General features: G+C 42.1%; 2 protein-coding genes across 3 annotated transcripts in view; both read right to left on the bottom strand.

Annotated features, from left to right (window-relative positions):
• Nucleotides 1-23,426, bottom strand: part of LOC108151144 (adenylate cyclase type 5) — a 38,678-nt gene extending 15,252 nt beyond the window's left edge. Inside the window, exons 1-8 of one of the 2 annotated variants that reach the window (XM_033387261.1) lie at nt 23,207-23,426; nt 18,447-18,647; nt 7,042-7,285; nt 6,541-6,771; nt 4,707-4,818; nt 2,437-2,594; nt 1,384-1,958; nt 24-442 (exon numbers count right to left, since the gene is read on the bottom strand). In XM_033387261.1, the coding sequence (XP_033243152.1) occupies nt 24-442; nt 1,384-1,958; nt 2,437-2,594; nt 4,707-4,818; nt 6,541-6,771; nt 7,042-7,269 (1,723 nt within the window). In that variant the 5' untranslated portion in view covers nt 7,270-7,285; nt 18,447-18,647; nt 23,207-23,426. The remainder of the gene's footprint in view (nt 1-23; nt 443-1,383; nt 1,959-2,436; nt 2,595-4,706; nt 4,819-6,540; nt 6,772-7,041; nt 7,286-18,446; nt 18,648-23,206) is intronic. The other variant, XM_017279568.2, reaches the window with a different exon arrangement.
• A 1,051-nt stretch (nt 23,427-24,477) lies between these two features.
• LOC108151154 lies at nt 24,478-26,080 on the bottom strand. The gene is made up of 2 exons (XM_017279582.2): nt 25,229-26,080; nt 24,478-25,157 (listed from the first exon to the last, which is right to left on the bottom strand). Exons 1-2 carry the CDS (start codon nt 25,229-25,231, stop codon nt 24,549-24,551), a joined length of 612 nt encoding a protein of 203 aa, XP_017135071.1. The 5' UTR covers nt 25,232-26,080; the 3' UTR covers nt 24,478-24,548.
• Between the last annotated feature and the right edge of the window lie 262 nt (nt 26,081-26,342).

The raw sequence follows: 26,342 nt of genomic DNA, 5'->3' as shown, positions 1-26,342 counted from the left end.
GGTTAAAGTTGAATGAGACTCACAGCCATAGACAATGCCACAGATTAGCATTACGATGAGGAACACCAGAACGGACTCGTCAATGCTCATGACCAGTGCGGAGAGGATGTGTCCCAAATTATCCTCCGAAGGTCCTGCTGCTGCTGCTGTTGCCTTTGACGATGTGTTTAACACTTCATCACGTTCCGCATGTGAAATTTCATTGTTGTCGCGTACACGCGGCGTATACGTAATGCGTTTACTGCCATCAGCCCCCTCTGCCCCATCTTCCCCATCAGCCACATCATCATCACCATCAGATGGGACATCGGACAGGACATCAGACAGGACTTGATCGGGCTCAATAATCAGTTGAGCCGCGTTTTTTCCGGACAGTCGAAGCACCTGCTCCTCCAGAGGCTCCTCCTTGTCCTGCAGACTCCTCCTGCTTCGTATTCTGTATCTGCAATAGTGACAGACAAAAGATTCATTCGATTGATTGAAATGTGCGCGTTTGATGTGCGGCCAACTATCCATCTTGCTGTTTATTTTGTGGAATAAATATTTATGTGGAAATTCATGAAAATGAAAACGTAAATGGAATTCGGTGGGGAATATTCGTATGCATTTTGGTAGGAAGTCATGTTTTGCCAATGATTCTGTTCTATTCTGCTTTGTGTTGTTCTGTTTGATTGAATGACGATGTCTAATCTCTAAAAAAACTATTTTATTTCCTTTTTTAGGATTTATCGAATGCTTTGTTTAGCTTTGCCTTCGTATATTTCGATTACATCGATTTTCGTTCATTAAATTCCATGATTAAGTTCAGATTACTCTGCCTTGAACTCCCTCAACTTTGTTGCGTCTTGTTTTAAGTTGACTTAAACTTTTGCATATTTTATGGCAATCTTGTCCCAATTTATTTTCGGTTGGGGCAGATGAAAATACATTGAATAGGGCCGCCTGGAAATGGATTACAATCCACAAATAGAAGGTCTGGGATTATTTTCCTATTAAAATCATTATTTTGATGCGTCGAGTATTTTCTCTGCTTAATATTTGCGTTAATTTTTCATCCGTTCAGCCCCCAGCCCCCGCTTCAAAAATTGAAATATAAGCATATTCTTATTAAAGTCCTGTATGCCTGTATGCTCCTGCGAACAATTGATGTCTTGGCTTGGACTTTTCCCCAAAGCTGCCTTTAAATTCAATTTGAGCCTACTTTTGGGATACTTTTATGGGCTCGGGATCAGCAGCAAAACAGCAGAACAGCAAAAGCTGGAAAAACCTGGAAAAGTTGTTTGATTGGATTTTCGGGAAAACCTCAAATGCGAACGAGGGAAATATTAGTCGCCTTTCAGTCCTTTAGTCCTGCCATCACCTGAGATTCCCTCCCTCTCTCACCTGGTGCGATGCTGTTGATGCTGCTTGTAGCGATGCTTTTGGGGGCGTCGGTAATGTTTGCGCTTCTGCCTAACCTGCTGCTGGCTCCACAGCGGCGTCCGGCGTCCATCATCGTCGGCATCCACATCAAAATCAACAAGGTCGCGGTCAGAATCAGGGCCTGCTCTTCCTGCCACACCGCCTGACGCCCGTTCCCTTTCCTGTTCCTGGTTTACATCACGTTCCGTACTCATGCTGCCGCTTGAATTCAGATTAAAATTCAAATTGAGAGCCGCCGCAGGAAAGCGCCTGCCATTGGCAATTTGTTGGCCGATTGCCGTTGGTGGCTTCATTGCGGTTGTCGTTAAGTTGCCGCCTCCATCAGTGGCACTGCCACTGCCACTGGCACTGGTATTTGCGTCCAGGCTGAGACTTTCCAATTTTATTGCACTCCCTCCGCCTTTGCAAAGCTGCAGTGTGGTAAAAACTATGTGCGTTCCGGACAGCGTCAGGATGAGGACCAGCAGCAGGGCCAAAATGTGAGTCGTGTTACTTTGGTTCATTCTCAAAAAGTAACGCTGATACAGCATTTCCACCTAAGCAGACGAAGAAAAATGGGGAATAAAAAGTTGAAAAAAAACGTAACAGAAATTAAATAGAAGAGTCATGCTGGAAGCGAACTTAAAACCTTAGGACACCCTAAGTGTTAGATTTACAGTATATGATCCAGCTATGAAACAATTCAAATTTGTGTCAACGGTGCCACGCGTCATGCAGCAATGCCTCTCGGGGCACTCATTGCTTTGGTCTGGGATCCATGCATAACTACCTTTGGCTTTGAGTCGCTTGGGGTTCTTGATGGCGGCATGCTGTAACGTTTTTTGGACATGTACAGCAGAAGAAGAAACCAGACGGATCTGATGTCACATCCATCTTATCGAATAGACAACAGACCTACCAGTGGGCGGGCTTTTATGCAAACTTTTGCCAAAAGGAATGGAGGGGCAGGGGGAAAGTTGAGAGAGCTGTTTCGGCAAAGCATTTCATGCTAAGCTTGGAGCGTAAGTAGCTTACCTGAAGATTCTTAAACTGATGCGTCGAGCAGAGGCGCAGAATGATGCGGTTCAGCCGGAACCAGAAGGAAATGCTGGGACTGAGAGGACCACCTGTGCCGCCACCAGCACCGGCACCACCCTGACTGGGATTGTTGGCCTCCACATTGCTGGCATCACCTGAAAGCATAATCGTAGGCACATTTCAAATTCAATTTCAAGACAAAAAGGAGGAAGAGGACAGGGAGGGAGTACAGGAGCACAGCTTAGACATATAAATATGCATCAGTTCAGACAGAAGCCACATTAGCTCTGCGGCACACAGACTCTGATTCGTAGGAGTCTGATTGAATTCACTCAATAATCGCAGCTGTAATTATCTCCTGCATATGATTAAAGATTAGAATCGGCAATCTGGAATCTGGAATGCGGAGTGCAGTAGTCAGCGCACATATAATTACTGCATGTTCGAGGACTCCTCACTCCTCATAGAGTCACAGTTGCTGACTGCACAAGTAGATTAAAATTATGGAAATTGCTGGTAACATCGATTACAACGTTTCGAAAGCACCGAAAGCCGGCATATAAACCTGAATCGGCATGAAATTTGAGAGTTTTTGCATAGCCCCATAGAGAGCTTTGATTGTGAATTGGATTGGAACGGATTGGTCATTGACTTGCGGGGGGAACGTCGAAATGAATCTGCACTTGATTGCAAATCAGAGATGTAAATTAGAGATGATATCAACTGCAATGTGAAGAGAGTACGAGTCCATTGACTGTCAGTGTTGGTAAACGATACACTGGCAAGTATAACTACAGCGTTGTAATCGAAGAACCGTCCACCTTGCTGTAACAGTAACTTGACGAGAGTAGTACTGTTCAGTGTTGGTAGGGAATGTGCAGTCGTGTAATATTAGTGTTGGAAAGCAATAAAATATAGGAAGCGACTCATAAATGCTGGAAATGTGTAGAATGAAAGCATAATATTAATGTTGAAAGGTATAGGTGTTGAACAACGTTGTGAAGTTGTGCTTAAGCTATTGGAAACTCAAAACTACTGGGTATGAAAAGAATCCTCTAATAACGACAGTCACCTAGAACAGTGATCAGTATTCCTTAGCTTTTTCCAACATGGAATATCAGTGTTCGTTAACAAACTAGGATTAGTTTGAAGGTATTGCTAGCAGCTCTTTTTTCCGCTTGCTCCCCAGACATATTCCTACTCCTAAACCATTCTGACATTGAGCACAATTCATTCGCTTAACGTGTTGTACACACATTTTCGATTTGGCCATCCATTATGTGTGTGTTTGGGTGTTTGTAGCACATCATCAATGTTCGCCACTGACTGCTTCTGACATTTCTCTCTCCAGTTCTTCCACGCAACAACAACATCACTCTTCCTCTCTCCCTATGGAGTACGAGGAGAGTAAAACGAGAATGGAAACCTTGATTTCAAATGCAGCACACAAAGCCATAAAATATTTTATTGTAAAATGGAGAATGTCGGCCAAATCGTCATATTAAAATCATTCAACTGTCCCGTGTTCTGACCACAATGCACAAAAAAAAAAAATAAAAAAGAAAACCACAGACACATAACAACAGAGAGGGAAAGGTAGAGGAGAGAGTGAGAAAGGACGGGAGGCAGGAGAGCCGAAGAGATGGAGAGCTTGAAGAACACGCATCCTGAGAATATGTTTTTATATGCATCAATAAATAAATGCCAAACGTGATTATGTAAATTTCCATAGAAATCTACGCATCGTACGGGTAGTATATCGAAAAGAGAAACCAAAGGAAGGCACAGAAAGGCACAGGCTCTGCCTCTCCAGCTGCTGCTTCCTAGGAAACAGAACTAAAATAAATCAGAAGTAGAACGTGGATGAGGTTGAGGCTCAACCAAGGCAACCTCTAGTTCTAAGGAGGCGGCGATATGTGAGTGAAATGCCAATGACGAGGAGAAAAACGAGAAACGAGAAGCCAGAGAAACGTGAGACGTGAGGATGCAAGGATGTGCGGATTTACGGATGTGCAGATGTGGAGGGAGACTGCGAAATAGCCTCGTCAAATTCAATATGACAATGACAATCAACTTGTGACAGTTTGAGCGATGCGGCGGAGGAAGAGGAGCAGGAAGAGGAGGGTCCACAGAGAAAAAGGAGACATGTGAGAGCATGTTGGTATTTTTATTGACCCTCAGTAGCCTCTCCCTTTTCCCTCCCTTCCCTTTCGAGTAAACGTTTTCTTATTAGGAAGGGAAATTCTTTAGCTTTATTTCACGATTACCTTGTTGCAGCAGCTGCGTCTCATCACGTTGATAGATCATGGGACTATGGCAGGTGGAGCTCGAGTTTGTGGAATCAATGGACTCGTCGATGTTGCACCGCGTGATGCCCGCCTAAGGGTAAACAAATTTAAATGAATATTATCATTATTATTAATATTATATTAAATTAAATAACAACCCTTTTCGGCATAATTAAAAACTAACTTGTATAGTATTTATCAAGTCAATAAATTGTATTATATATGTCAAATTAAATTGAATTCCAATTTTTTGCATTTTGAATCAAATTTCACATTTAAATCAATCAGTTCCCTCCCAGAATGCAAAGGTTAATTAAATATTTAACATGTTAACACATTAAATCACATATTTATGTTCTTCTATCAAGAAATTCTCTCCTGATTGACTTAAATTGTTCATACAAATGATTTCGTTTCCATAAAATGTGGATGAAGTCCCCATAAGTAGGCTATGATTTTTGTTAGCAGCCAAACAATTGACTCTAAACGTTTTACCCCCACTCACACACACACACACACACGCAAAGCCACTCAAAAACACACACATGTAAGTATACACACATATTTATATAGCCCCGCGGCGTTTTAGAGCAAATTGGCGCCCATTTGAATGCCAGAAATGGTTTTTTCTAGCTCTCCTTTCGCTCGTTTGCTGTTTTTTAGGTTTTTTTTTTTGCTTATCCCGGTGCCTTTTCAATTTGTTAAACTTTGTCAATTGACTCTTGACAACGAGCGCAAATACAACTACACACAGATACACACAGCCCTACACTCTTGTGTGCAGTTTCTAAGTGGCCCCTTGTGTGCATGTCAGGAGCTTAGCTGTGTGCGTTCTGCAGGATTTTCTGCAGGACATCGCTCGTTAGTTTGCATTACAAACAGGTAACATGTTCTATACAGAAAAATAACTGCAAAAGAAATGAAGGAAGGATGAAAAAAACGGAGATAGAAGAAGCCGCCTCAAAGGCTGGGAAATCCACTGGAGCACTCTTGAAAAAGTGTATGTGGAGAGCGTCGACAACTCTCATCTCAGGAGGCACTAAAGCAGAAGGAAGAGGGGCATCCCTGATCCCTTTCATAGCCCTAAAACGTTAGACTCCTTTAATGGCACTCAATCTTCTACCTAAATGAGGTCCAAAAGAATCCCATGCACATGATATGCTGGCTACTGTTTAGTAAGATCTAAACATGAAGAAAACTCACCACAAACAAGTGATTTATCTTTAAGTACGAATGAACCTAACTTCGGGTTTCTAAATAGCCAATAAATATCTCAAGTTGCACTTTAAAATTTATTAATTATACTCCAGAAAATACAACACAAATGCGCTCAACAAGTTTCGAGGAAAACTTTGCCCCGTTCTGGAGACCAAAATCACTCCCTGGAGTACTGTTACGGCATCGATTGTGTCCTAAATAATAAACTTAATTAAGTAAAAATCTGCCCTAAAAGCTCCATTGCTTGCTCGACATTAAAGATACATTTCCCAGGCAGGAGAAAAACTCGCCCTAGTCGCCCCTTCCTCGTTAGCAGCTTCCCTCATCAATAAAAGTGTATTTAAATTCAGTTCCAAATCGAATTAAATATTTAAATCCCAGGGGCAGCAACAGCATACCATCGAGAGGGAGAGGACGAAGGCAAGGTCGATGAGGGACAACCACAACAGCAGGTAAAGATTGGCCTGCAATCGACGTCCTGTCCATTAGGATGGTAAATTAATTGATGCTCCCCATCAGGGGCATGGGGTTTGGGGAATGGGGCATGGGGCATGGGTCATGAGGCGTGGGGCATGGCATGCTCCCACCGACTTACCGCAATCAAACTGCTGCTAACCATGGCCTTGCCCCCCTTGGCACTCGTATTGAAATGTTCGATCACCTCCCAATTGGACTTCTTGGGCGTCGAGGGCTGGGTCTGGGTCTGCGGAGACGATGCCCCACCCTGCCCGGGCACATGCAACTCCATGGAGGCCTGCTGGCTGACGCCGCTCCCCGCCTGCTTCAGAGAGGCCGAGCGGCTAAAGAACTTTCTGTGTTTGCTTTCCTGCAAGAGAGAGACGAGATGAGACGATACGAGACGGGGGATTTAGTACTTAAAGTAATGATTGTGCGTGTGTTTTTGTGTGTGAGAGGGAGTCAATCAGGATATATTAAATAGAAGGTAAGGCAGTCGAGCTTTTTGTTCTCGCTTTCTTTTGGTTTGGTTTTCTTTTCTTGGAGCTATTACAGTCTTGGCCGTACCTTCCATCAAATATACCTTGCTTTGAGTAATGGCTGTGCGTGTGGCAGGGTGTTGGTGGATCAATTAGCTCACCTCCTTTCCGGTGGACAGGCTTGTAGCGGGTCCTCCTGCTCCTGTTCCTGCTCCTGTTCCTCCTGCTCCTCCCGCTACCCCTCCTCCATGACGCATTCCCCTGAGTGAAAGGCGCTTGGACCATTCCCGTTTCTGGCTCTCCGATGACAGAGAGCGAAAGATGTGGCCTCCACCCGAGGCGCTTCCCGCTCCTGCTCCTGCGCCTCTTCCCCCTTCAGTGGAGCTCATGGCGGTGTAGGTTTGGCTGAAACGATAAAAACACCAAAAAAAATGGGGGAAAATGAAGAAGAAATTGATTTTCATTTTACATGATAAAAAAAAAATGAAAGAGTAGCTTCGGGTGCCGAAGACTTTAAATATCCAATCCTTTCCATTAGCAAAATGTTGACTGAATGAATCAGCGATCCGATCCAACTGAGGCAATACAAAGAGACTCTCTGCAGAAGGTCAAACATGTGTTCAAATGCCTAATTACCCTACTCTGGAAGGGTATCAAAGGCAGGAGACGGGAGAGAGGATGAACGACAGGACTGTCAGAGAGTGCGCTAATTTCTAAACAAATTGCCAATTTTTGCGCTCGACAGCAGCAGCAGCAACAGCGACAGAAAATGGCATTAAAACAATAAATTCGATTTTGTGAAAGCCCAAAATCTCCAGCACCGCACCGCCGAAAAATACAGTTACAAAGAGCCCCTGCCACTCACCCACTCCCGAAAACTGACACGCTGCCAATAAATATACGGTATCTACTTTTTGTGTGGACTCCCGCTCCCAATCCCAATCCCACTCCTACTCTCTTTCTGTCTTTGCTTTTGGGCTTTCTTCTTTTTTTGGGGTGCCGGCCCACTTAAGAGTATCACGAAATGCTCGCCAGACACGCGAGGCTCCAATCCAAAGCAGAAGCGAAGACAGTAGAGAGGGAGAGAGAGAGAGAGAGTGCAGGAAAGAGTAAAAGAGTATAGGAGACCGACTTCAGATTGTTTGTTGAAATTTTTGGAATGAAACAAAACGCAGGCAAAAGAAATTGTAAAGAAATTATCTGCGATCAAGCGAAATTTTAATGCTCTTCTCGCCCATAAAAATAAACTTAAGGAGGCAAACCAAATGAGGAAAAGAGCATACAGAAAGAGAAAGAGAGAGAGAGAGCTTATCTGATATTTATGGGAGGGAGAAAATATGCTTCGTAGAAGAGGAGAGGAGCGGAAGAGAGAGAGAAAAAGATAAGAAAAGATGAAGTCAAAGGGGAGATTACAGTGGCGTAAACTGAGGGATCGGATTTGATTTCATTTGCTGAAATTTTCGTCCAAAATAAACGAAATTATATTTGAAATTCCCGATAGCCTCTCCCCATAGTCCATATGACCCATTTGATTAGCATTCCCAGTAAAACTGTGCCACAGACAACAGTAAAACAACAGCCAAAACAGCAAAGGAAACGCCATAAGAGGCGGAGAAAACGAGAAAAGCGGTCTGAGGAAAAACTTCCACTCTGAGTCTTAAAGCCAGGCACAAGGCACAGGTCGCTCCTTGGCTCCAAGGGATCCGTGGCTCTTCGTATTTCCCCATCACCATCATCATCGTCGTCTTTGGCCTTTTGTCGGCTTTTGTTTTTAGCCAGAGGCGGCCGGCAAAAACTTTTCCAGTACATCTTGCGGAGGCGTGGCAAGCGGAAAAGGGGGTATGCCACAGAAGAAGAGGCGGGCAAGGGGTAGTGGCACACACAAATACAAGTGCCTGGCCACCGGCATAAATATGTCAAAAACACAACGCGCCGCGTGCTATAAACAAATTGTTTTGTTGTAGCCAAAAACGGGAGAAAAAAATTGGAGGAAAGAAAAATTGGAAAATTGTAAAACGAAAATTGAAAAATTGAATGTGGAAATGGAATATTAACGAGGGGGAACGTTGTGAGTTGCTGCGGACACCGCAACTCTACGGTTATACCCGATACTAAGTCAGTATAACTCTCCTCCGGCAGACGCCGCTAATATTAAACGACACGACAAAGAGTGCGTGCGAGAGAGACAGAAAATCAGTCTGAGCGTCACGTCGGGCGCTGCGTAGCCACTGCAAATTGTTTTGTTCCTATTGGCTATAAAAATGATCTGATCTGATCCAGATTCAGCAATCTGATAGATATGGTCATTATCTATGATTCTGCGTTTTTAGTTTTCTCGAATGTGCAATATTGTGGATGCAACAGATTTTCGTTCTTTGTGTGGGCGGAAGGGGGTGGGGCGAAATTTTGAGATACACGTGTTATAGTAAGATCTAACTGGAGTGCGAATACCAAATTTGGTTCCTCTAGCCTTAATAGTCTCTGAGATTTTTGAATATCCCCAGATCTTCGTCCTTTGCGGGGGCGGAAGGGGGTGTGGCGAAATTTTGAAACAAACTCGTCTCGGTCCGATATATTAGGAGTGTGGATACCAAATTTGGTTGCTCTAGCTTTTGTAGTCTCTGAGATCTAGGCGCTAATTTTTTACTCTAAGCAAAGCCGCCTATGCTACGTGTGTGTTAGAGAGAGACAGGGCGAGAAAAAATGAAATTGTTTTCTTGATGCTGGCTATAATAATAATACGATCCAATTCAGATTCCGCAGTCTTAAAGATATGGTCATTCTCTACAATTCTACGTTTTTGGTTTTCTCATATCTTTAAAATTGTGGATGCCACAGATTTTCGTCCTTTGTGGGGGCGGAAGTGGGCGGGGCGAAGTTTTGAAATATTTTTGTAGCAGTGACATATCACAGAAGTCTGGATCCAAAACATCGTTGCTCTAGCTCTTATAGTCTTTGAGCACTAGGCGCTGAAGGGGACGGACAGACGGACGGACGGACAGACAGACAGGGCTCAATCGACTCGGCTATTGATGCTGATCCAGAATATATATACTTTATAGGGTCGGAAACGATTCCTTCTGGACGTTACACACATCCGCTTTTACCACAAATCTAATATACCCCAATACTCATTTTGAGTATCGGGTATAAAAAGAGAGAGCCACGAGAGAACATCGCAGCGCATAACAAAACAAGAAAGAAAGGGTAAATTCGGGAAACAAAGTATTGAATGCCCTTATTGGGATTGATAGTTTCTCTGGCAGATATTGGATATCAGATCTCGGGGGATTTTTATAGAAAGAAAAGTCTGTAAAGATAGTTTTAAATAATGGAAAAACGGAGGATATTTCTGTTTTCTGTCCTCAAAGATGTACTTCTTTGCTTGCTCCCAAATCTCTGTTCAAAATCGTAATACCCTCTGCCAGGGTATCCCCAAAAACCGACTAAAATCACTTGAAACATTTCTGTTGAAATATTCCTGAATCACTTGCCACAATTCGCCATTAAAAAAGTTCTTTGTTTTCCATTTAGCTCAGCATTTTCCAATGTTTTTTGTGTGTGTTTTTTTGGCCACCCGCAGAGCCAGCAAAGCGAGACGAGACGATGAGTGCTCATAATAGAAACTATAAGTCATATTTCCTAATTTCCCAATATCCCAATTCACCAAATGAGAAGCAGATATATTTGTGTACTGCGTGCACGGGTGGAATATCAAGAATCGATTGAGTTCATTGATGAAGGTCAGAGTTTGTTCAATTTAACACTTCATTAAGTCTGAATGGGACTCAAGTGTTCCCTCCACTTTACCCATTTACCTCACGCATTTGAATCTTCTCAGTCGTAAATAAATTGAGTCATCAGCAGAAAGGGAAACTGGAAAACTGGATAACCAGTTTCAGTTGTGTCCTTAGAAATATGCAGGATGAAAAAAGCAGGACAAAGCCAGCATCAATTAGGCGAACTTTTCACGAGAACTGCAGAAGGGAAGAGAACAGAGTGTCGTGCCGAAAGAGCTGCCAAAAGTCGCCAAAGTTTTCGCCACAAGCAAAAAAATAGAAGGAAAGTTTCTCCAAGCCAAACCCATATGCAAAATAGGCAAAGCAAAGCTGTAGGTAGTGGGAGTGGTAGTGGGAATGTCCCGGCAATTGAAAACTCTCCTCATAAATGTCCTCTTGTCATCATCCATTCAATGACTCGAGCTATTTAGCATATCACCCACCCGGAGACCTCAGACCTCAAACTCCTAGACTCCTCATAGATCCCTGACAGAAAGACGTTAAACTGTTGACAGATACTCGTCGCAGCAGGAGACTAACGGATTTAATTGGCTTGAACTGTTGAACGGAGCATACCCCTGGGGCATCCAGGCAACAGCTGAAGTGGTAATCAATCAGAAATTCGCCATTTCTTGGGGCTAAATCAAATGATTAATCACGAAACGTGGGGCACAACTGGAATACTTATTGTTTCAACCGAGAGCTCTTAGCTGGAGAAACAAATCTATCATTGTTAGATAATGGAATGCATGGTATTTGAATTTTGGATATTCTTTTCACAATTGGTTGGGTAAGCAGAAGTTATGTACATATGTACATACATATATAGCTGCCAAGCATCAGTGGGAGTCGGCCATGCCTGGAAACTTGTATTTTCGTTCCGGCTAGAAAATGTCGCAACTGATGCCAGTTCTCATATGCCAAAACCCTTAAATAGCTCCCAAACAACAAAATCCCTTATAAATCAATGTCAGCAATCCGTTCTACAGCCACAGCCCCAGTCCCACCATATTTGCATGGCTCTCCAGGTAAAAGGCAAGCAAACAATGAAAGAAGAGCTTCGATTCGATTCGATTCGATTCTGGTTCGTTTCTGGTTCATTTGTGGATCGTTTTTGGTTCGTGGTTCCATCTAATATTCAATATCCCCACCAGTTCAATGGCAATTCATTATGTTAATGGCGCTAATGGTCTGGCAAATATTGTGCCAGCAAAAAGAACAACAGCAACAGCAGGATAAACTTTTTGTCAGCACAAACAAAAAAGACGAAGGTAATCGAAAAACACAACAAAAAATTGATAAGCGAAGCAAATTAATGAGGGGAGAACTGCCAATGCGGCCTTCTCGCTGCTTGCTGCTAGCTGCTAGCTGCTCGCACTCCAGCCCCTCCAGGCGGCGACATGTGTAAATGGAGTGGAGATAGGAATACTTTATGAGCGAATCGGTAAGCTATATTGAATAGAAGGTGAGGCAGTGCTCTTCTATTCGGCACACAAATCTGTTCTGTTTCGGTTGCTGTTCAGAACTTTACTTCGGCGAGCCGAGGAAGAACGCAGACCCCTGCCCTTTACTTAATGTACATGGGGGTACCTTGATTGGGAAGCCTAGCGAGTCAGAGAGGAGCGGGAGTGGGAGTGATTCTCATGCATATTCATTCATTAAGCGGGCAACAACACAGAACAGCTGCTAGCATTTTGCATTAATCCTCTCATCTCTCACTCGCTTGCCATTCCCATTCCCACGCCAGGTATTTACGGTAAATATAGTTGGCCTCTCACGTTCACACCCTCGCGTACTAGCCTCACTCCCTGCTTCTCCTTATGCATTTGTATATTTTTAGAAGCAGAGAAACATTAATGCTGCCATGTGTTTTTCCGCCGCTCTTCTGCTCTTCACTGCCAAGGTGTGTGCTCTACAAGGTGTTGCAGTCTCGAGCTCTATGCTCACGTATGCATTTGCATGCTCTAGTGCCATCGTGATCTGCCTTCTGCTCCAAGTGTCTGGCTCACCCTCTATTTAATGTGCCTTGTTTTTGTTGGCTTTTTGGTCTCTGCTGTTTTTTCTTTACGCATCATCATCTTTTGGTATTTTGTATACTGTTTGCATTTCATTTGACGCGTTGAGGTGTTTTTCGAAAGGAAATTTGCATTGGAAACGAATTCATTAGCAAATAGAAGAGGGTGGGGCGAGATAAATAAGTGGTGCGTGTGTAGGTGTGATACAGATAGAGAATGCGCCTGCCAAAAAAAATTCGGACCCTGACAGTGAACATGAGCAAACATGCACAAACGTGAGCCCTGAAAGCTTTTCGTTAGCCCAAGGGGAGAGAAGGAAAGATAAGCAGAACAACTGTTCATTCAACTCGTTTTAAATGCAGAGGCGATTAGTCGACTCGGGGATACCCTGACATTACAGTGTTTACAGTAGAGATTTCCCAGTGCAGTACATAAATGGCCCAAAGGCCACTCTATGAATAACTCAAGTCCATCAAAAACAACAACAAAAAGAGATAGAAAAAATATAGAAAGAGATATGTACTAAATAACATTCATAATTGATACGAGCTGTAAAGAACACTGGCATCCCGGTAGCTGGGCACAAGGAGCCGAAATTTGTTTAGCCCATAAATGTCCTAAGACAAAAATCCAACAAAGAGCCGAAAATCGAAACACACAAAACCCAAAAGCCTAAAATGCCAGACAGAACAAACACTCAAACTCATACTCGTACGAGCACTTGTCGGATGAAATATGAGACCACAATATGGCATGGCAGATATATTGAGGGCAATAGAGCCGAAAATGGAGAGCATCCTAATAAAACTCAAGCAAAACCGTCAATGGCGGGGCTCCCAGAGGGCAGAGGTAAATTCTGGTAGCAACATCAGATTTATTTTGAAACAGAAGAAGCCGTTTACGGGAGCACAAAGCGTCGGACGGACTTTAAGGCAGCTAAATGGGTAAACAAAATGACAAAATGACTTACTAATTTGTGACATGATCCAAGTTAACCAAACCAAGCGGAGAAATGCCAACATCCGCTGCCCTACCTTAACCAGATGCTATCTCTGGCTTCCTTTTCCACTGCCCACCCCTTTATTCTCCCCTGTTTATGGCCCTGGTGGTCCATAGCCTTCATTGTTGTTCATGTGCTTTGAAACAACAGCCCAGGAGAAGTGATCAACTATCAAATACTCAGTACTCTTTTAAATGCTTCTACCCCTCCAATGGATTTTACTTGTGTTAATAAAAGTATTCCGGAAACCATTTTCAAAGTAACTATGCTCTATATTCGACTTAAGATTGTATTAAGATTGAGATGATTTAAGACTCAGGGAGCTCCACCGCATTTCCATCAGGCTGTCATAGCCCTCCCTTCCACTTGGGTTGCTGGGTACATCCCTTAGTCCTTTCTCTTCTCTTCTCTTACTCTCTTCTGCTCTGTTTTGTTCGCTTGCCTTCTTTACTAGCTGTTGTTCCGTTTGCCGTTGGTTTTTTGTTTATTTTAAGTCCATTATCCGTTAGTCTTTATCCCTTCTCCCTTGTGCGTTACGTTGCGTTGCGTTGCCAGTATACCCGTGTACTCCCCATCTACCTCCAGGGCCCCCAGTGCCTCCTTGTGGCTTGTAGCTCTTAGCCCCCTTGGCTCCTAGCTTCCAGGCCAATACGACTTGGTGACGTTAGCCCTCTCTGATTCCTTAGATATTTCCATGCCCTTTTGCATATTTACTATGTGGTTCACTCAGAGTCATCCCTGACCCGGCTCCTGCTTAACCCTTTGCATTGTTTCTGTCTTGCTTGCAATTTCATTAGACGCCCCTTGCCACATCATACCATCCGTTTTTTTGGGGCATCCTGGTGTCCATCTGATGCTCTCCGAGAGAGGGGCTGCTCACCGAGACACTGGGCAATGTCAAGTGCTGATTTGGCAGACGGCCAGGCCACGCCAGGACGAGACCTTCGCCTTCAATGTCCTGCCCTGGCCTGGCCCTCACATGTGGCAAGGTTGCCCTCTAAACATTGATTTTGATGAGCTTTGTGGCCCATAAAACTACACACGCCAGCTGTCACTTGTAAGCCACTGAATGGGGAAATCTGTGAAATGACAGAATCTTAAATGGAGTTGATTCCAGGAAGCAAAGTGTGGTGCATAAATAGGGTTTTCAAAGGAGTAGCAGCTTCATAAAAGGTTTCTTTGCAAACATAGGACTTTATTACAGATCAGTTATGCACCACGGGATGGCTATAGGAATCAAAACTAACACGTGAATCCACTAAAATCAATTCCATCCAACTATAATGATTGACTGATTGAAGCACTAAGCCTATTAAATTAAGATTTAATTGAGAATTCATTTCTAAATTGTCTAAAACACTGTCTATACAGAACATAAAATCAAATGTGTTGCATACTTTTAGGGAGATTCCTCTCTTAAGACTTTCTTCAACACTTTAGAGACCATTCAAGAGACCATATTCCATTTTATATTCATAGTCTCTTTTCATTAAGGAAGTATGGACTCCGCCCATCTAGGAAACCCTCAAGAATTTCCATTTTCCACTTAGTTTTCAACAGCTTTTCAAGTACTTTGCCACTTGATCTCCCTGGCTTGCATTGTTTTTAGGCACTCAATGATTTTAAATATTCTTTTCCTTTCGTTTTTTTTCCAGTTCACTAAATTGCCGCTCACAGACAGATACTCGCACACACACATACACTCGAAGAGAATTGCTTTTGAAGCGAAAAGTCGAAAATTTCGATGCGAATTTCGTTTTGAATGCATTTTGTCGATGCTCGATGTCGATGTCGGACAGCACATAAAGCACGAAGTTTATGATTGTTTATATGTATGCACATATGGGTGTTGATATATGTTTGTATATATATCTACAGATACTTGTACAGATATGCAGATACTTGGGCATATATTTGTTGATATATATACTGATTTTTCGTTGTGTATTTGTGCAAAATATTTTCATGGACAATCGCCGAGTAAACAGAAAATCATTTTCAGTTTTCAATTCATTGTTCGGAAAATGCTGTGCTCTTTTCTGTTTAAATTGGCAACCGGAAAAGCCGCAGCGAAATAATTGTTATACTCGCAACATCAGAAGGGAAGGGAAAGGTGTCGGGGAAAGTCCCTCGACTTTACCCCCTCGATTGCCCCCTTCCCCCACCCGGTGGCAGTGCAGTGGCCCATAAAGAAGAGTAGTACTATACTCGTTTTTGAGACAAAAGTAAAGTAATTGAGTTGAACTTGAATTCTTTCCCTTTTCGAGCGAGGCAACAAAGTACGGTATGTCACGGGGTTCAAGGACTCCTCCCTTCTCCTCCTTCTGAGAGTCAGTATCTAGGTGGTTCCATCTCATGTGTCAAAGGGATGGCCCAGAGAATTAAGCCAGATCCAGAACCAGAACGCTCTCGGATTAGAAAAATGAAAGGCATCATCAGCAGCAGAAGCAGCAACAGCAGCAAACATATTGAACCTAGTGCTTACCCTCTGTAAGGAGTGAGAGGCGGATTCTGGTCCTGTTCGTAGAAGTTTCCATTGAATGCGTGCGTGGACTGCAAACAAAAGAGGATTCCACTAATCAGGACTCCAGAAAGATAGTTCGGGGCAGAGCAGAGACAGCAGAGACGGCCACTGGGCAGTAAGCAGTCAGCGGGAGAGCAGAGCCAAGGAAAACAATTCCATGAATAAATTAACACGCTCAACAGCTGATTGGATTTGGCTTTTAAAGGATCAAAATACGATATATGAATTCCCAGTTCCCAGTGCGCATATTCAATTACTAATTAAAGATGCTCCTCAGATATATACAGCATCTGTGGATACATTTGAATAGATAAATATTTGGATAAATGTCTGGCAATAAGATTAAATAGTAAGCAGAGATTGGTATACCCTTTTGACAGCTCGAGAGATGTAGTATAGGAACTAATTCCAGACAAATTCTCTTTAAATGTTCCAATCAGAGAAGGGTAGCGAACATGGGATATGGGTTTGACCTGACAAAGTACCTTCCGCACTTAGCATACCCCTTAGAGAGGGTATCCTCAATGCTGGACATGGCTATCTAATGAATTGATGCCGGAGTAAATATGCTCAAAGCATTGCCTTAATGACATTCTGGCTAATTAGTAACGTGTTCACACAAATTAGGCATAGATTAGATGGAATACCAGTCGATAGAGAATGTCAAAGGTACACACCAACAGCAAAGTGTTATAGACAGACACAAAGACACAAACATACAAAGCGGAAGATTCATATTCCAACAGCAATTCAATTTCACTTAAATTGCGAAATGTAAACTCACTTTCCGGCCCAAAAACTTTTGCTCCATCAACAAAAAGGACCTTCGTGGAAATTTACCCAAGACTTGTACAACCTTTTTTTTGTTGACCTAAACTAAATTATATTTTAATTTGCCTTTGAGCCATTAAATTTCTAAAAATATGCGTTCATCCACAGACCGAAAGTACAATTATAAACTACCTGTAATCCAGAAAGTTATGTTCCGATCTTGGGAAACTTTTTGCGGCCATCTTTTGGCATTTAGTTGCCCCAAAGTTTTTCTTAGTAAAACAGAATTTATGGAACCTGACTCTTCGCCGTGAGGTTGAGAGGAGACCATGAGGTCCATAAGCCTGTTGAGCCAGCATAAATCCCCTTTTAATACCAGGCACCAGCGAACAGGACCAAGCACAGCCAGAGCAGAGCCTATGAGCCACAAAAGTCATGCGGAAGAGGAAGTACAACCTACAACAGGAAGAGGCACAAACTCCAGGAGAAAGCCCCTCTCTCTCTCTCTCTCTCACGAATGCTTCATAAACTTTTGTGTTTAACTAATTGCTGGGCTCGCACCACACACCACACCGCAGCACTCTCCACTACCACAGGAGTCTCCCTGTATTCCTGTATTCCTGTAGCATGTGGAAACGCATGCAATTTTCATGCTCTGATACTAACCACACGAATGAGCACTGGAATGAGCGCTGTAGCGTGGTGGTGGTGCTGTCTGTTACTGCCAAACAAATTTACTATCTCATTACGTAGACTTAATAATTCACAAAAATTCATATATTACGCATACGCCACGTAGCAGAGCGTAGAGTTGCGGAAATGTAAATTAACCAAAAGCCAACAGTGCACTGCACTCTGCCCTCCCCTTCGTCTCTCTCTCTCGCTCTCAGTGACAGCAGAACCACAGGGGGTGGGGGCGTGTTTAGTAGGGGATAAAAGCAGAGGAAAAAAAAGTGAAGAATAAACTAAAATCAACGTAGAAAGAGAAGTCAAATGGAGTGCAGGAAAAGCTTCAGTGGCTTTCAGTGGTGGAGCCTTTCCACCCCACCCCACTGCCAGCCCACTATAACCTCTCCCCTTTGGACAGAAATGTCTACTATGATTAAATAATTAAGTTATTCGTTCGGATTTTTATGAATAAATGAACTGAAATACATTTATTAATAGTAAATGAGCCTTTGGTACTCCAGCCCCCAAAGAGCTCCCTACTTTATGTTTTCTCAATAACAATAGAAACAAGAAAAGGAGATTCTTCTGATACACTTTTCGATTATTCAGTCAATGCGCTATGAAGATATGTATGTGCATATGAAATTATAAAGGTTCCTCTGGCACATATGAACAGACAGACAGGACGAATCCACAGACATCGTATCGACATATTTCGTGTACTTAGTTTTCCTTTATCCGAATCGTTGTACCCTCTGGTATGGAAAGTATGGAAAATGACAATTTACTTTTTTTAATTTTTACATACCTGCGCGTGGGACGGGAAGGAATACTACTTGAAGGAATACTAAAAACTGATTGGTGTTTTCTTAGGAAAATTGTAGCTCCTTCTTTTCTCAGGCTTTCTCTCAGACTTTTTCCACCTTCTTGTCTCTCACTTTTCTCTCTACGAGTTCGGTCTTTCTTTCTCTCTGGTTACAATGTTTGTTGTCGTCGCTTTGTTGCTCTTCTGCTGATGATAATTTATTTGATAATTTCGTATGCATTAAAGAACAACATCTGAGGAATGTTTTCACGGTGTTTTGTGCTCGTTTTCGTTTTTCTTTTGTTTTCCCTTATGAACTTTTGAACTTTAAACGTTTTCTTTTGCTTTTGCTTTTATTTTCTTCATTTTCTTTTTTTCCCGTTGCATGCCAAATGAAATCCCCGTTTAAGGGAGAAATATTTTAAATAATTATTGTAAATTTTATTTTTTACATCGCCAGTCGCTGACTCTGCCTCTGCCTTTCCTCCTTCTGTTTCTGCTCCTTCGAATCCCTTTCACTGGCATTTTATTTTCTTTGTAAAGGAAAAGGTCCTGGCAAATAAACTGTGTAAAAACTTTCTTTTTCCACACACACACACACACGAACAGTGGCAAAAGGAAAATTCAAATTAAACACAAATTTGTTGTTGCCCCGCCCTCGTTGCTCCGAGTAAGATTTTCAGTTGGTTGACGGCTCCCTTTTTTTATGCAGAAGGGTCTTTAAAACGTGATAGCCACAAAAACCAAAAACACAAAAAAAGGAACGGGGAAAAGGAAAAGCATCTGACAAAGTTTCGTGGTGGAAAATGGAAAATGGGTATATGACTGAAGTGTTACGAAGCGGAAGAAGACTTTAGAAACGGGAAAGAACTTCCATACGTATGGTAACGGTAATGTCTCACAGAAAATTTCAATAAAATCTGGTTCAGAACATTCAAAATGAATGCTAGAATCCATATAGACCTTCAGTTGATTTGTAGTCCTATAATATTTGAAATAAATGCACATTTCTTCAATGAAAAATGGCAAATACTCGTCTTGGCCATCAAATTTTTCTTAAAACATTGAATTTATATTGATGGTTCGATATGTGTACTACTTTTGGAATGATTAACAAAAGCATAAACAAAAGATCACCTCTGATTCATTCATACAATTTTTCTAGTATTCATTGGAGGCTCTTCAATGATTTTTTCATAGGTTTTTATGGGCATCAATTAAATGCGGAATGCAACCAATAATTTGCGCTGTTTTTATTAAATTTTTAAGCAGAAACATTCCCCTGATAGATGATAGAAGAAATTCCACTCACACGTGGCGTATACGCAATAAGAAAAAAAAGAAATTTGAAAAGCGGTTCCCAGTAATTGGCGAAAGGCAATGGGGTGCTGCAAATCAAAGCTGCAAACAAATCAAATTAATTTGTTGCCTTTATTACTTTGACCCACTGAAAAAGGTTAGGGGGGGGGTAGAATGGAGGACAGGATATACGGAAGGATACTAAGGACAGAGCGTGTCAAGACTGACACCAAATGCTTGCCAATTTGCATACAAAATGGGCGGCAAATTGGCAAAACAAAACAGAAATTGCTCTGCCATTCCATAGGTGGAGTGGAGTCAAATAGGAATTGTATCACATAAAAAACAAGAGCCAAACAAAATGATTGAGAGCCATAAGCACACGCCATCGAGTCATCAATAGGACCTGCCCTATGCCACATGCCCACTGCCTCCTACCCTGACCTGCCCCGCCCTGATGTATCCTTCCTGAAATCCATGCTCCCAATCCTCGCAGGTCCTGTCCGCCTCCACCTCTGCCTCTGCCTGCCCTCCATCAACTGAAATCCCAATCAGTCAACGGCTTTGAAGCACAAATCAGCGCCCAGCGAAAGTCAAATTAGAAAAACAGAAGAATACTCGTAATAAAAGCAAAAACAAAAACAAATACCAAAAGAAAATCCTGTGGATGAGCTCACCGACAGGAGTATACTCTCCATTTCGAAGGAGACGAAGGATCTCTTTCAATTAGAAGACATATATGTTAAAACAATCTTTCTTCTGGCCGCAATATTTATTCTTTTATGATGATTTGTAGTCAATAGCTAGATAATATGTTTATACATGACTCTACCAAAATAAAGCTTCATATCTTTAAATTTACGAATTCCACAAAATTTTCTCAAGTTTCAGGTAAGAAAATATTTGCATTTTTGTGGCTATTGCAGAAGTATCTAATCTAGCTTTAATAGTGGCCAAAGTCTATGGAAACGGATCTGTGTATTTTAGGATCTTTATACTTTAGAGTGCGACAACCTCTTTTCCCTTTTCATGTGTTCAATAAAGGGAATGGGTCCTTTATTGAACCTACCCTATCAAATACCCTTTCGATTACCGGTTATAGGAAACAAAACAAAAAATAATTCTCGGGTAAATGAAGCGCAAAATTAGAAAATAATAAAAACATAAGAGTGAAAAAAAAAGATACAACGGAATATACATATATGTATGTATCTATAGAAAATACATTGAAATAATAAGAATACTACTAACAAAAACAGATACACGCCGCTATAGATATAGATATATGTATACTCAAAGGAGGTTATAAAGCCTTTGCTGATGATTATGTTGCTGCGACTGCCACTGAGGCCACGCCACTGTTGCTGCTTGCCGCTGCTGCCACTTGAGCCGGAAGCGTGTTCGGCGCTGAGGCGCAGGAACAACAATGAATCAGGGATTCAAGGATGCAGCCCCGTGAAGACAGCCAAGCGGCAAAGATAAACCCGCATTGAAATCGCCAAATGAATGAGAGAATATCAGAGAGACAGAGAGAGACAGGGAGATAGGGAAGGGGGTACCTTCCATTTTGCCATTGTTATTACTGCTGTAATACGCTTTTGCGGGAGGAGATTACAATGTCTGATTACTTTGTTATTAATAAACACAAAAAGCGTGCCAAACACACGAATACACACACACACCACACACACACAATACACACACATACACGGACATATAGACACATAATTCTTATAGAGAGGAGCATAAGGTATCGACAAGGCCGTTACCCATCAATACGTGGAATGCAATGGTAGACAGAGTAAGAAAAATGAGTGAAGTAAAGAGGAAAATTACTCTTAAGTTCAATTAAATTCCAATTAATAGACCGAATTGGAACCCTTTATGAAAGTGACTTGAGAGATCCTTGGAAATGGATTGAAATGGTTTTAAAATGGTTTAAAATCATTCATAAAAACTACCACGAGCTGTAGATCTGCAGGTCTTTGAGCTTATTTTTTTCTCTAAAATATTAGAAAAGAAAACATATCAGAATATCAAAAATAATCACTTAAGATTCATTCGGAAGGTTTGCTTTTTAAAAGAGATACATAGATGCACACCCATTAGTGATACCTAATTCTAGTATGCCTCTGTCGTAACCAATTCAATGCCGCGAACAATGAAATTCCCCGTTTATTAAATGTCCCCCGATGAAACCCTGCAACCACCCAACCCAACCACTGACTTTTTCGCCCATCCTGCCACTGGCGTCCCCCTGCCACCGGCAGAGTTCACTCCGCAACGCGTTTATTTTATCATTTTTGTGCTTTGTTAGTGAAAACGTTTTATTAATAAACTTTTGTGTTCTGTTCTGTTCTGTTCTGTTGAGGGCCGCCAACAACAAAGTGACAAAACGCCAGAGCAACAGAGCAACAAATGCCAAACAGCAGCCTAGAGAGTTTTTCCCTTTTGAGGGGGGGGGGGAAACTGAAAATGCAGTTCATTTTGCATATGTGTGTGATTGTGTGTGTAAATAAAGTAATGGAAATCCCATGGAATTTGCTAAGGCAACATTTTGTTGTCTTTTGGTTTGAAAAAGGGGGAATGACAGTTGCAAAATACTCGTACGAAACAGATTTTATTTTCGTTGTTCAGCAAATATGTATACAAATATGCTGCCAAATTAATTTCACTTTAATTGTTAAAATGTAAGACACAGGAGAGGCTGAAGAGCAGGCTGTTTTTGTGGCTAAATCGAGTGTGTAAAATTTGTTGTCTGTTGATGCTTTCTTTTTGCCCTCCTTCATAAGTCGTTTATTGGCTAACAGTTGTTGATGGCCACGTTTTATCAATTTGCTGCCCAATTTTAATGCGCTTTTAATTCATATTTAATTTTGATTTATTCGAGTGGTTACCTCTCGAAGGCAAGAGCCTCTATTGCTTACATATACAAGACTTTATCTTAGGAGTCTTTTTTGCGGAGCGGGGGAGGGGGAGTTACATGCTTTATGGTAATTTTGATTTATATTTTCTTGAGATTTATGGTTGTTTCATTTTTGGCGGGGGGGTAAAATATTAAAGATTATTTTTACACAAAGTCTGCAACTTTGTTTTGGCAGTCCACTTTATTCGTGTATTTTTATAAATGTTGTATAAAATAAGTAATCTCTGATTCCACGTAATTATTAATTAAATCATTAATTCAATCATTCATAAATTTGTAAACGTTGAAAGCTTAAGTTTTTTGAATTTATTATTATTTTTGTATAATATCTTTTTTTTAAATCTCTTGGATTTTTGTAGTTAACTTTTCTGTTTTTCCATCAATTGTTTATAGTTTCAGAAACAATCTAAGAACAGTTCAAGATCTAGCATAATTAATGTCACTATTCTATTATTTAAGTAAAAGCTCTAATATTTTGTATTAAAACTTTAATTCTGTACCGATTTTCGCGATCACATTTTCAATTTCTGATGCTCACCTTTGGAATACTTTCACTTGCTTTATCACTAAGTTTTCACGACCAAAAAAAATCCATAGATGAAGATAAATCCTCTCCGGGCATTATTTGCTGCCCTTCTGCATCCGATTGTTCACTGTTGCTCCTCGGCCGAGGAATATCTCTATCGCACCCGCCGCCTAATCGTACTGTAACATTTTACGCTGAAGTTCTTTCGGTTTCTGTTTCGCTTTCGGCAATATTAAACCCGCAACTAACAAGAGTTTTCCTCGGCACTCGGCTTATATACGATTTTCCTCGTCAAAATGTTGGACGGGAAAGCTCGGGCATGCTTTTCCACGAGCTTTTCACTCAGTCCATTCCACTTTTGACGAAGGGCCGTGCCGCCAATGTTTTTCTGGCTTTCAATTGTTTACAGGTGTTTGTTTTGGAACCGATTTTGGCCAGAATTTATGGACCGCCAACGAACATGAATACCCGAAAATCGACTGGAGAGTGCAATGCACTACAAGGTGCTTGGGCTCACATTTTTATTTGAATTCTTGTGCTTGTGGCTTCGTCCCCTGAGGGAAATCAGTCGTCGGAGTCGTCAGAGTCGTCGGAGAATGAATGAATGCAGGAACCACTTGTTGCATTGGGGATTTTTCTGCGGCGCGTACAAGTAGACAACGCTTTTCTCTCGCTCTCCCTTGTGGTGATTGTTGAATTATTCATAAGCAATTCAACAACAACAACAGCAAAACGACCAAGAAAACGAGGAGAAACATAAAAATCCCATTTATATTTAGGCTTAAAACAAACACCATTACAGCACACCGCAGAAACACTGAAGAACCGAGTGGAAATAACATTTAAAACTTTTCAAATATTTATACGGCCAATTGGAAATTGTTGAATTATTGAACTCTGGCTCAGAGATTGTCGGGCGACGGGGGATGGGTGAAGGGGGAAAAGGAAAACTTTCCCCAAGATTGGTTAATGAAAATGTATGCCAACAGGCAACACGTAAAGAAAACAATAAAAGCCCTCAGCCACAACCGGCAACAAATCAATTGCGGGGACGGTAAATGGACGTGGAGGTGAAGTTGGAGGCCATGTCCTCAGAAGGACAACAACAATGTCTCCCTGTCTCCTGTTCTCTGTGAAAACATTTTTCTAATTTCCTGTCATCAATACAAATGAAATGTTCTGCACGGCAGCAACATCGATTAGTCCGTTTTCAAACGAAGGGTACAGCAGTTGGTTGGACAGGAATTTGTATATATATATTTTATAAAATTAAACAACAGAAACAGAAATTCGTGGTGGAAACTGGGAAAAAAAAAATATCCGAGATACGATTAGAGGGGAACGGAACGGAAGACTAGAAGCGCAGACGCTTAACCGAACGATAGTGATAGCCATCGTCCAGCAGGGCGGAGGAGTCCTCTTCGTGTTCGGGAATCTCTTCGACGACTGCATTATCATCGAGGGGGGGCAGGTACTCCTTTACGGGCAGAAGGTTGGGCACCACCTGGGGTGTGCGATAGTGATAGCCATCGTCCAGGAGAACGGCCGACTCTTCGATATGTTCCAGGGCCTTCACCTCCACGGGTTCCGTGACGATCTCTGCTTCGGGTTCGGTTTGGGCTTCAGTCACCGCCTCTGTGGTGGGTGCAGCTGTGGTCTCCACAGCAATCTCCTCCTCCGTTGTGACTACGGGCGCTTCTTGGAGCTCCTCCTCCTCCTCCACAGGGGGAAGATACTCATTGTTCACGGGCGGCAGATAGTCACGTGGTGGCTGCAGGACATGGTTCAGGGTCGCAGCATGCTCCTCCACAGGCGGCAGGTAGTCCCGACTGGGCACTGGAGGTAGCACCACGGGCGGCAGATACTCCAGCGGCAGATGGGAGACGTCGCGACGCACCACCGATCGACAGGAGACGCCCACAGCCAGCAGCAGCGCACAAACAATACCGAATCGTACTCCTTGCTGCAAGCAATCCAAATATCAGGCTGAGCCTTTGGGGTATCTCTGGCGAGGAGTAGAGGAGTAGCACTTACCATTTTGATTGTATCTTTTTCTGTCTTGTATCTGGTTCTGACCTGCTCAATCTGTTGGGCGTTGGGTTGCTCTGCTCGTATTGCTGTCTGCTGTTGAAATCGCTTAACTATTTATACAAAAAATTAGCAACAAATCGAGTTCGAAGCGAACCCACATTAACACTCATTATTTTTGGGCGTCTTGGCCTAAGCTTCTTCAAACCCGTTTGATGGCTCGAATGTTGGATGGTTTCATGGTTCGTTCGATGGTTCGTTCGATGGTTTGATGGTTCGATGGTTCGTTCGATGCGGGGAGGCTTAGGTCATGGCAATGGTCATTGATCGTTGGAGATCGGATAGGCGATGCGATGCGATCCAATCCGATTGTTTGCCCATTTGCTCCGCACTATTTGATTGCGCGAAGAATCTGTCAATATTTTCTTTAAAGATTTACCTTTAGACATGTCCACCTTCCGCCATTCTACAAATACTCTCAGATTTACACTTTTTTTTGTCTGTTTGTTGGGTATTTATTTTAGTTTTATTTTCAGAAACATTTTTGGGGGCCATCCGCATTGTGTGGCTGTGGTTTCAATGTCAGAGATGTAAGAGACGGAGGAGCGGAGTCAATGTCAAGTGTTACACCGAATGCAAGATGACGGGGCACAACGGTGTAAAACGATCAGAACTGTGCCACGGATTGGGTCACGGTATCGATTCGAAACTCGTAATTGTTGCTGCATCATCATACAGCAATTAAAGAGCTCTTATCACACATTTACGGCCCACAAGAGCAGCGCTCTTAAAGCGGCCCAAAAAATGAAACTGAAAACGAGACTTCCTCAAATCGATATTATAATGAAAATTAAACTGCACAAAAGAAAAGAGCGAAAGAAAGCGAAAACGAGCACGAAAGAGAAGAGGAATGATGGAAAAGATTAAACGAAACGAAAAATTGAAGGAATACATACATATATATTCAATCAAATGCCATAAACCAAGTTAAGCTGCCACAAATCCATTTTGCCAATAAAAATATTAGTCTACAGTTGAAAAATAAAAGAAAAGGAAGCTTTTTGTTCAAGGAAACGAAGCTTTGAATACCCTGGAAAAAAGCCAATGAGAATGGGAGAGG

This window comes from Drosophila miranda, chromosome XR, assembly GCF_003369915.1.
Source record: "Drosophila miranda strain MSH22 chromosome XR, D.miranda_PacBio2.1, whole genome shotgun sequence".
Lineage (NCBI taxonomy): Eukaryota > Metazoa > Arthropoda > Insecta > Diptera > Drosophilidae > Drosophila > Drosophila miranda.
Note: the sequence above shows the minus strand (reverse complement) of the source record. Positions and strands in the feature narration are given on the sequence as shown.